This window comes from Monopterus albus, unplaced genomic scaffold (genome assembly GCF_001952655.1).
Source record: "Monopterus albus unplaced genomic scaffold, M_albus_1.0 scaffold237.1, whole genome shotgun sequence".
NCBI lineage: Eukaryota > Metazoa > Chordata > Actinopteri > Synbranchiformes > Synbranchidae > Monopterus > Monopterus albus.
In genome coordinates this window covers 769,779-781,043 of record NW_018128117.1, presented here as the reverse complement: position 1 = coordinate 781,043, position 11,265 = coordinate 769,779, and the positions used below count along the sequence as shown (strand labels likewise).

The window sequence follows — 11,265 nt, the reverse complement described above, 5'->3', positions numbered from 1 at the left end:
GGGGGGCAGACACAGTCTCTATGGGGTACTGGGAGTTTTGGGTGGGTAGCAGCTGCAAGGAGACAGCAGAGAGGCATGTAAGATTGCGACCCTGCATCCTGGACTCAACTCTGGGTTGTCATAATTTAGGTTGTAAAACAAACTCGTCCAGATTTCTAGATAAGAGAGCCACACCACCCAAAGTGGGATGGATGCCGTCTCTGCTAACCAGACCAGGTTTTCCCCAAAATGTTTTCCAGTTGTCTATGAAGCCCACGTTATTTTCTGGGCACCACTTAGACAGCCAGCGGTTGAATAACGACATGCGGCTAAACATGTCATCACTGGTCACATTGGGTAGGGGTCCAGAGAAAACTACGGAGTCCGACATTGTATATTATTGTTCTTCAGAATAAAGATTCAGAATGTAATATGTGTTGTGTACTTTCACTTCCAAGCAGGCAGGACTGATGCAAGCTGGCTTTCTGCAATTATGTAATACATTTTTATATCACCTTAGTGAAAAAAATATGCAGTAGGGTTTAAATGTTCTACAGACACTATTCTGTTGTTTTACATCATATGGTAATGAAGGTAAAGCATTAACTTTTCATAACCAAAATTCTGTAGTGCATGCATCTATTTTTTTTCTAAATTGTAGGAGCACCTTTGAATTTTACCTGCTCACAAATAACAAACTGACAACTCATTCTTTGCTTGCAGGTTTGAACTTAGAACCATCTTGTAGCAACAGTGCTAATCACTGCCCCACTAATGCCACCCAAAGTTTTAATTAAGAAAAATAAACTAACTTTTATATGTATACTGCTTCTTAAATGTCCATGCAGATTCTCAGTCATCCAGGTCATAGTAAGATGAAAAAACTTACAAAAAAAATCAACTGGACTAGGTTTTAGGTCAAAGATGTTTCACCTCTCATCCAAGAGGCTTCATCAGTTCTGCCCGACTGGCGTTGAGTCAGAGATATTTACCCCCATGGACTGCTGACTCTGGTCCACTGGAAACACCAAGTCCAGTTGATTTTTTTTGTAAGTTTTCTTTTTCAGACTGCTTCTTAGACTTCAAACAACAATGCTTCTGTGTTCAGTGTGGGCTTCTGTGTGTAGAGTAAACTCACTGGTATGCAGAACATGCATCATCTTCTTCCACATAATGAGCTGGAAGGGCCCTGAGAAGTCTGTGAATTCAGTTGGACAATTAACTGGCTCGATGGAGGTGAAAGGCTTACTGTGGATAATTCTGTGGAAGAAGAATACAAATACATTATGCAAAGTTCATTTTTAAGTGATTATTAATGGACTTTTTATAGGTTCATATAGGGGCGTGCGATACATAATTGCTGTCTTAACGATGTGTGAACTGACCTTATCCAAAACGAGGTTTTAGAGTCCACACACTCATTGCCATTCAAAGACATCGCAACATTTGTTTCACTATCTGTGAACTACCCACTGTACAGAATATGAAAAGTTTCAGGAGTCAGCTGTCTGCAGCAGGACTAAACCAGCCAAGGTACCAGTACAAAAGAACACCCAGCAAACATCTGCAGAATCCTTCTGCAAAACAGATTTCAGTATTTGTGTATTGTTGTGCTTGAATGTTTCAGTTTTAATAATGTTTTCCCTTAAGTGTTTCCACTGACAGTAAGAAACAATAAGTTAATACCAAGAGTAAGCTAGTAGCCTATAACATAAAAGTTTATGAAACACATTTTTGAAGGGTGCAAATTATTGTCTGATTATCGGTATCAACAAAATCCCAGAAAATATCTAGATATTTTTGGCACTATCACACACCCCCAAGTTCATATTAAAACTAGGAACTGTAAGCTACTTACGCATTGAATGTCTCAGCAAGGCTCTGTTGGAAGGGGAAAAAAAACAGATTCATAGTGAACACTTGATATCAATATCAGAGAATATTTTTACACACAGCAAGTGAAGGATTTAAAAGGTCCTTAAAACTCACAAGCTTTGCTACATGTTTCTAAAGTTTTAAAATTATGGTTCATGCCAAGAGTCTGAAAAACAAAATGTACCTTCCAGTATACATTTTAAAGTTTTTTTTTCCCCCAAACACATTGGCAGAACTGTTATCCATCTTAACAGTAAAGCAAAGGCGTTGTGAATCAAACAGGTGACACTCTAGACTGACCTCAAAGCTGGTTTTCCCACTGATGTGGCTGTGGATATCAGCTATAGCTTTGTCCACAGCTGCTGCCTCTGTCTCCACAGTCTTCAAGTTGTCGTCGATGACAGCCATGGTGGCCACTTCCTCAGCATCCAGACTCTCGAGCAGGGAGTCCCTCTCATCTAACAAGAACTGGACCAAGGCACCAACATCTGCTTCGATCTTCTCCTTGAGTCTCTGTTTGTTCAACTGGGGGACAGATGTTCAGAGAATTAAGAAGAACTTGATGAAGCGATGTGCCAACAGTGTTTATGTTCAGTGTTAATGTTTCAGAGCATGGTGTTCCCTTATGTTTACAAATCAAGCACTTCATGACTAACAACTAGGCCTCTGAGTTGGTTTGTATTTAAGTGAACTCAGAAAATAGGGTAGAAATGGGAAGCTGAACCAAACATACACTAAATGTCATCATCAAAAACATATGAAAAAAAAAAATCCCATTCCATACCCTCACTTCACTTTTGGTGCGCTCATCCGCTGTTATAACATTTACACATTGAGACTTCTGCCAGTTGAGTTCCATTATCCTCAGTTTCAACTCCAACTGTAACAAACGTATATCATATCAAAGAAAGAGGGCATAACAAAAAAAGAACAAGTGTGGCAAAAGCCATTCAATCTGATCATTTGCTCAAAAATATACACACAAAAGACCTGGAAAACTCAAACATGTAGACTTGCCTTCATGTCATTCACAACCTCTGGCACTGGTGCCACCTCATGGTGTCTGAAACAACAATAAAATAAAAGGTCAGACAGACAGGTGGTTTTCAGAGCAACTTGTCACACCACCTCAAAACACTTAACAGGTAAACTCTAAGGCTGGACCCAGCTTCTGCTAACTGTCACTGTTTCTGGTTAAAATGACAACCAGCAGGGTCATACCAGCTGTCCCTACCTCACTGCAGCTGGTGGACCAACAACACACTGTCTGTCTGTTAGCTGAAGATCATCTATGAGGTAACGAGGCATCATTCTGTAACACCACTGAATAATTAGAGTGAACTGAGTGCTCGCCTGTCCTTATGCACAGAAATACTAAAACCCACTGTTCCATAGCACCAGTAGAGGCAAAAGGATGCATTTTAATGAACTGTGGATGCATGCTTTAGAAACTTACCTCCATTCATGTTGAAAATATGAAAATACATGCTCCACGTAATCTCCTTTTTCATTACTTTGCAATACTTTTGTATTTCCTCACAATAGGTTTTGCAGCTAAGCTTTGTTTCTATAACCAAACTCTTGTTACTGTTCTCAAATCACTACAGTTTAGTGTTTTCATTTTCTTTCATCAGATTCATCAAGCTCAAGAAAGATCAAGATCAGAAAAAAAGAATAATCATAAAATCACTATTATGACCCTTAGGGGGCGCCATAGTTTCAGTAATGTTAAAAAACTGCTCCTTCAAGCATTTTAAATATGAGGATGTGCAGACCTACTTTTATGGATCCAAAAAGAAGCTGCAATTTAAATAGTGCAAAAATTATATGGAAGAGTACACTTATGGTAAACTTTGGTGTTGCTTCTGTTAGGTATTTTTAGTTAGATAGACATTGGTTAGATACTTTATGTATTAGAAATGTTTAGTGTAGACAGGATGTCTAGCTCAGGCTGTTAAATGCTTAGTCATTCTCATGGGGTACTCCAGGTTGTTCAGGTTCAAGGATAACTAGACAGAAAGTTGATTATTGTTAGGAGACAGAATGTTTATCCTTATTGTTATGACGTGTTTAACCATAGTCGTAGTCATAATATTTTCTTATGCTTAATGTCATGTCAGAATGTTTTAGCTACACACCACATAATCAACAGACATTCACACACTGATTTTCTTCATGCTTTGACTACTGCTCTGGCCAGCTGCAAAGCTGGCACCAGGAGACGTCACAGTTTGGCGTCCCGGCGTAGTGTGGAGCTAGCCTGAAGTGATATAATGTATAGGCCTGTTATGGTTCAGGGTTTTTCATCTTACATCTGTCTGCGTGAATGTTGGAGGTGCAAAGACTCCTGAACGTGTAATGTTAATTTTTACCTGTGATCATTGAATAAATCAGCACTATTTTGAAGTTACTTGGACTGCCTCGTCTCTCAGAGTTAGCGTGGTGAAAAGAACTGGGTCACAACACTTCATTCCATTATCTTGTTAAGTGCATGCATTTGCATGACAAAACAATACAAGAATGGCAGTATTGCTTTGGAGAAACCTGACTACAGAGATTACTGATTAATATCATCTGGGCTTTCCAAAACAAATACATTTCTCCTTGTCCCTTTTCTCACAATTCTGGTACAGGTATCTTGTACGCAGCTAATTTACAACTTTACTGAAACATTCAGAAACTAGGAAATGGTAAATAAACACTACTGACCTGTGTGATCTAGATTCCCGGCACACTACACAGATAAGCCTCTTATCGGTCTGGCAGTAGAGTTTCAGCTCTTCGCCATGTTGTTCACACTTTCCATCTACTTTAATGGGCTTGGAAGATGTAGGACAAGATCCCAAACAATCCAGATCGTCTATCTTGGCCACCAGGTTCTGCACCAAGTAGTTTTTAGTGAAGGTCCTCTTGTTGAACACCTGAGAGAACAAAGGAAGGAACTCAAAAAGATGCAGAAAATCGGTATTCATTTGTCGATAGTTATAACTTGCTTATTGCCTTTTCCATTACATTTTTAACAGCTAAAACACAAAGTCAGCTAATTCTTAGCCCACTTACCTGCTGATAATTCCCGTTAGCTAGTTAAAACCAGCTAGCAAGCTATCATAGCAACAGTAGCTGCTAAATGCACTGCGCACCTCATTATTTTACAACAACCAACCGCGAACAACCCACTCTGAATTCGTTGAAAAAGTAATAACGTTACTATCACGTACGTAACCTACCAAACATGTTCGTCAAGAAAACACGGTAACATTAGAAAATACAGATAACGGATTAAACTTACCGTTCGGCACTGAGGGCACTGATACCCGTAGTCTCCGCCATTTTCATCCCAGTGCATACAAATGCAAAACCGACAAAAATTATGCCCGCATTTCAATATAACAGGGTCTTTGAAAAACTCCAAACAAATTGCACATGTGAGTTCCTTCTTCAGGTCGTCTCCAGCTGCTCCAGCAGTAGCCATGTTTACAAGCTAACAGCAACACAACACTGCCACTACCGGAAGTGAAGGGGAAGGCGCAAAGGAAGCGAGCACTTTTGGGGTACATAATTTTCTTCCTGAACCAATCAGAGTCCTCCCCACTCCTCTCTCTCTCTCTCTCTCTCTCTGGCTCCATCAGAACACAGACATTTACCCAGTACAGAAGCTGTGGAATGAACTCAAAAGATGTGTTAACTGTTCAATACGTTGAATATACGCCTTTTACTTGGAACTGAGTTTTATTAGTAGTGTTGTATTGCTAGTTTCATGTATAGCCTACTTTTCTACGGATCCATCACCGATCTAGGTCAAGTCTAAAGCCTTATCCAAGGAAGTCAGGTCTCCAAATCCTAAAGGGCAAGTCAAATCAACTGCAAGTTTTCCAGATTTCCGAATGCTGACCATTAAAATGTAATGTTCTACATAGCTGAGTCCAACCTTTGTATATGATTTTTGCTTTCTCCAGGCCCAGGCTAAGAGCAGTGAAGTCCAATCAAGACTTAAGGCATCATCTTTTGAGTCTGACTTAAGCCCACATCTCAAGTCTCAACTCTATAATGCAGCATAAATATTGATTAAATCAACGACCTATCAGTAAGCAACTGTATTTATTCTTAAATACATATACATAAAGCCCATTCATAAAAAGACACAAAGTGAATATCACGTTTGATTGTTTCTGCTAAAACTGTCATATATACATGGGGATAACTGTCTGTGGGGTATACGTTACATTGCATAGCTTTGACTGGCATGTGAGGGATGTGACCTAAAAAGTGCATTTGATGCCAGATATGGTGTTATTTCCACATTCATCAGGGCCAAATAATAAAACTAATAATAAAGCACAGCTGGGTTTCCACACAACTATTAGTTGTCTAAACCCTCAGGTTCCTTTCACTGATTCATACCTCAGCTGATTTCGGGGCTAATGTTCATCGCATCAGCTAACCCTGATAAATGCTGGAAAAAAATTACACAATGATGACAACATTGTAATAAGACAAATATTTAAGAACAACAATCTCACTATCTTGTATACCTATAGCAGAGTAAGACAGGTTTACCAGTACATGTAAAGAAATTTCACTTGTGACATAAAAAAAGCGGATTGTATCAAATGTCTGTAACTTAATATTTTTCATGATAACACACTAATCTGGAAGCAGCAATTTCGCTTGTGTCCTTTGTTCAAAAACATGAGTCAGAACACTGAAATCCCACACATCACTAGTGACAAATAAAGCCCACAGGAACATAACGTGGGAAGAACAGGGGTCAAATCATTGGATATGGATACAGTATTTGCATGTTCACAGCACCACACTTATTAGCAGTGTGACACAAAAGTGGAAAGTGACTCTGTAGAGATTTTCTTCACTTAACAGTAGTAAATTGTGTTACAACACACATTTCATTCTCTGTAAAAGAAATAACTCCTGAGATGAGTGTCTTGTGTTATTTTAAAAAGCTGTGAAACATTATGCCCAAAGTATTTTGAATAAATATGGCAATATCACAGAAACACACAGGGACGCAACATCACTGAGAGAATGAATAGCAGTAAATACTGTGGTAACAATAGCAGTGATGAGCTGTAAACACATGACGGAGTATGTAACAGAGTTTACAAAATATACACAATATTAGAAAATAAAACTGTGTGAACAATCTAACTCAGCAACAACAGAAATGTTCGGTACATCCAGGAAAACATTCCTCGTCACACGGTAAACAAAATAAAGAAGAGCAAACACAGTTAATGAACAACATGATTAGCCATTTAATAAATCTAAATTCCAGTAGTAGTGTTATTTATTTATTTTATCTCCAGTAGTCTGATAAGAGAGCTACACAGGTTTAGTTTACAGGTAAGAAACAAGTCGCATTTTTGTTTATGTTTTTCATTACACACTGTGTAACCCATATTCAGCATATTTTTCAGGACAAAACTATAGGCCTCAAGGCACCGTTCAGCCCAGAATGAATATTAATCTACTCATGCAGCATAGTCTTAAATGTTTTGTAGCCAAACACTACAGGTTCAATATTTATATTAAGTCCAATGTTGACCTTCCAAGCCCCAGTATTTTCCTAAATGATAGTATCATCTGACCACCCTCTTTAGAACAACTTTGAGTACAGTAAGCAAGATTATAGCGTAAATACTAGACTTTTGCATTCATGATGCCATTGTTAAGATACTGTACTAAACACTGGGAATATACTACACAGTGTGCTGAAATCTGAATTATCTTTAGAGGTTCATAAACATCAGTGAGGTTTCGTCTGACACAAAGGCAGGCTGATAACATCGGAGTGTTTATTTTGAGGCGAACTACTCCTTTCAGTACGAACACTGACATCATCTAGTCCCATTTCCCCAAGGAGCACCTGCAGCACTAAATCTCCGACTTGGCCTGTGTGACACTAGCTTTATTAGAAAAGCGCTCTTGGTGACTGGTACTATCCTGAAGGAATATAGCTGCTTCAGGCACTTTGACACCATAAGACAGAGAAAGGAAATAACCATGCTACTAGCAGCACAAGTTGGAATGTTAAGTGAAGACAGTGTATAGGACCATTGCGCTGTTTCTTTTGCAGTGATCAAGATATGTAATGGATCCAATACTGTGGACATCTCCCCACTAACAGGCACATAACCCAATATCACATTTCAGATTTTTGCTGTTATAAAAGAAATTTATTACCAGTTACAAGTGGAAAAAAAGATAATCCAAAATTCTATAAAAGCCCCCCCACATACTTTTCATTTCTTTGTCCATCTGTCCAGCTACACATGCATTGCTCAGACCTCGGAGCTGTTGTGGCAGCCTTGCATCCTCACCACCAGCATGGGTTCTGTACTGACAGACCCTTTCATCACCTGCTGCACCCCACCTCTCCACCTCTCATTAACATCCTTCTGTCTGAATCTCAGCACCAGTATGATGATGACAATAATGAGGACAGTCAGAAGCAGTCCCACCAGTGCCCCCACCACAGTCACTAGTCCCACCTCTTCCTCCTTTGCATTTAGCTCACTTGGTTCCAACCCACTGACAAACAACTCCTTTGACCCCCCAGACTGCCGCTTAGTACGGTCCAAAACAATGTGCATGATATTGGTACCACGGTTATTTTCTGCTCTGATATCCTCAGCAATCTCTGGGACTTCATTGTCGGTTGACCTCCTGGGGCGATGACCCTTGCCACTTGACTGGGTCAAGCTGAGATCACTGCCTGTGGAAACCAAGTAGTGGTGCTCCAGGCTGCGCTTTCCAATGCCTTTGTCAGCATTCTTTCTGGAACGGACTGTGTAAATGATGTGAATGTACCACTCACGGCCTGCAGCAACCTGAAAAAAACAAAATTAAATACACAAAATTATGACTGTGTTCACTTTCACAATGATGGAATCTGACAGTCATGAGACACAGCAAAATACAGCATACCTGGAACATGGCTGCAGAGTCTAGTCTAAAGCCATCGGACCCTGGCTGTCTGACAAGGGACATGGCTGATGGATCATCTACTGCCAGCAAAGCATTGAAACTGACATCACCAAACACACGTGCCTGAGTCTCTGGCTGAGCCTTGTCCTGATGAGATGTGTTAGATTGAGAGGAAAAAAGGAAGTAAGGATGTTTTTTGTGTGACGGTTATAAAATATCATTTTGTGTACTAATATCACAAAATGAAAATGCAGATTATACTCACAAGAATTTTGAATCTGTAAAGCAATGATGGAGAGTCAGCCAGGCAGCCAAATTCAAACTTGGTCGGATTGTACTTCGGTACATATCCATCAGCGCCAGTGCAAAGGAACACCTTCTCTATGTTACAGAAGAAAGAGTCTCCCAGGTTCTGCACAGGGTCCACCATCACACGGCCATAGATTGTATCACCTAAAATAAGGGATGGATCGCATTTAGAATTACACAGAGAACAGAATATTTATGTATTTGCATGTTTTAACAAAACAATAAGTACATATACATTAATGCCAACCACATGTCCACAGCATAGCATTGTTTTTCTCCAGTTTTTTGCCAGTAATAAATATTTTGATGAAACAAAATTATCATTTTTTTTATCCTTTCCAAGATGCTGATGTTTCCAGGTTTCATTTTTAGACAGCATCTCTGTGACATTAATGCTTTTAGGTTCAACTTTTAGAAAGTTTCTTTAACTATTATGCAACAACATATAAAGCTGACAAAATGTTCACTGGCATGAATTAACTATAGTGTGTCAAGCAAAGCTATTTGATTTTTATACTGTGCTGCACTTAACTCAAATCATTAGTTTCCTGAAAGCCATAGAATTGCAGAACTGATAAATAAAGTCTTTAGACCTTGTAATTACCCTCAGAAAAAGCCATGTCACTCTCCTGACCAAAACCCATGGAGCCATCAGAGAGCCACAGGCTCTTCTTGGACAGCAAGAACATCTGAGTGTTCAGACTGAATTCCACTGCAACTGGGTCACTCACCTGAAGAAGGAAGCAGATAGTCAGTGAGGGATAGTATAATGAAGGAAGAGACAGGAGAAGTGACAGAGAGAGAGAGAGAGAGAGAAATCTTTCTGAAACAAAGCTTACCACTTTTGGTTCTTAAAGTCTAAATGAAGACTTACTTGCTGAAATCTGATGTCTAGGTCAAAGGTGACTGGTTCTCTGGGACTACAAACAGGTGGAATAGTGTACTCCATATTATGGGCTATTGTACAGGGGATCAGCTTCACTGTGTAGGTCCCAGAGTAGTCTCTCACCTGCATGGAGCAGAGATACACAAACGTCAGTCTGTCCATCCAGCTGCTCGGGCACAGTGATTTACACAGCAAACATTTGGGGTTGTGTACCAGAGCACAAAAACTGTTATGAATCATCCTTACACCAAAGTCAGAGGTGAATGTCCACTGCTGGACTGGCTGGTTGTATGTGGGTTCACTCTTCACTAAGGACAGGTTAAAGGTCAAGCCAGGGTGGTCCACACTCATCACCATGGATGACATGGAGGTTTCTTATTAACAGATGTTGAGAGGGGGAAAGGTTCATAATGGCAGACTGATACAGCATTGACAAAATCAAATGTGATGCCTATTAAACTGATTACTTAAGGACTTTATCAGTATCTTCAGTGATGGTGATATTATAGAGGAAACATAAAACAAACATGGTCACGATAATAGTTGGTCTCACCAGTTCTCGTTGTACTTCTTTCAGAATGAGACTCCACGAACAGACCCCTGAAACGAGCCTTGGTGTGGAAGCTTACCACCAGACGTCCCTGGTCATTGATACGCATACTGGTCGGATACAATGCACCTGGAAAAAATACATGCAAACACATCAGATTCTTCAAAACTGTTCTTTTATTACATGGATGATACTGAGCCTAGAAATACAAATGATAATAAATTTACCCTGTAGCTTGGACAGCGGGGGGCTGCCAATGCCATCTTTCCAGAGAATGGCTGTGTCGTACACAAAAGTGAGGCGCAACTCAGTCTGCAGGTCAAAGTGCTGCCAGCCAGCAGCTCCCAAAGGGGAGTGGAACACATATGACACATAGAGAGGCACACGCAGAGTCACATAAGACTGGACCAGGTTCAGCACCTGTAAGGATGTTTCGATCAGCAGTGGGTGAAGAAGACGTATTTTTAAAACTTTTTAAAAAACACAGATATATTGAACGCAGTCATCATTGAAATGTCCTTTGCTTTATTATTCTGAAAAATCAACAGTTATAATTAATGACTCATAATGTTCTCAGAGTACAATTCAGTATTGACACGGAACGTTGTTCATTTACTCGATATTATGGTTGAAGCTTGAAATTCTCAGTATATGATGTTTGACAACAACTGTATTATTCTTTAAGATTAAGGAATGATTGTAGGTCGATCAGCTATAATAA

The 11,265-nt window shown here is 39.7% G+C and overlaps 2 protein-coding genes across 3 annotated transcripts in view; both read right to left on the bottom strand.

The window, feature by feature from the left end:
- trim47 (tripartite motif containing 47) overlaps positions 1-5,395 on the bottom strand; it is a 12,671-nt gene extending 7,276 nt beyond the window's left edge. The window contains exons 1-7 of the mRNA XM_020620463.1: positions 5,144-5,395; positions 4,564-4,775; positions 2,872-2,917; positions 2,639-2,734; positions 2,155-2,379; positions 1,838-1,860; positions 1,118-1,239 (exon numbers count right to left, since the gene is read on the bottom strand). Coding sequence (XP_020476119.1) covers positions 1,118-1,239; positions 1,838-1,860; positions 2,155-2,379; positions 2,639-2,734; positions 2,872-2,917; positions 4,564-4,775; positions 5,144-5,326 — 907 coding nt within the window. The 5' untranslated portion in view covers positions 5,327-5,395. The remainder of the gene's footprint in view (positions 1-1,117; positions 1,240-1,837; positions 1,861-2,154; positions 2,380-2,638; positions 2,735-2,871; positions 2,918-4,563; positions 4,776-5,143) is intronic.
- A 588-nt stretch (positions 5,396-5,983) lies between these two features.
- The window catches only part of LOC109971891 (FRAS1 related extracellular matrix 2), a 58,564-nt gene continuing 53,282 nt past the window's right edge, over positions 5,984-11,265 (bottom strand). For both annotated transcript variants that reach the window (XM_020620446.1, XM_020620447.1), the window contains 8 exons: positions 10,772-10,964; positions 10,548-10,673; positions 10,241-10,368; positions 9,983-10,117; positions 9,713-9,839; positions 9,065-9,252; positions 8,800-8,946; positions 5,984-8,702 (listed from right to left, as the gene is read on the bottom strand). In XM_020620446.1, the coding sequence (XP_020476102.1) occupies positions 8,154-8,702; positions 8,800-8,946; positions 9,065-9,252; positions 9,713-9,839; positions 9,983-10,117; positions 10,241-10,368; positions 10,548-10,673; positions 10,772-10,964 (1,593 nt within the window). In that variant the 3' untranslated portion in view covers positions 5,984-8,153. The remainder of the gene's footprint in view (positions 8,703-8,799; positions 8,947-9,064; positions 9,253-9,712; positions 9,840-9,982; positions 10,118-10,240; positions 10,369-10,547; positions 10,674-10,771; positions 10,965-11,265) is intronic.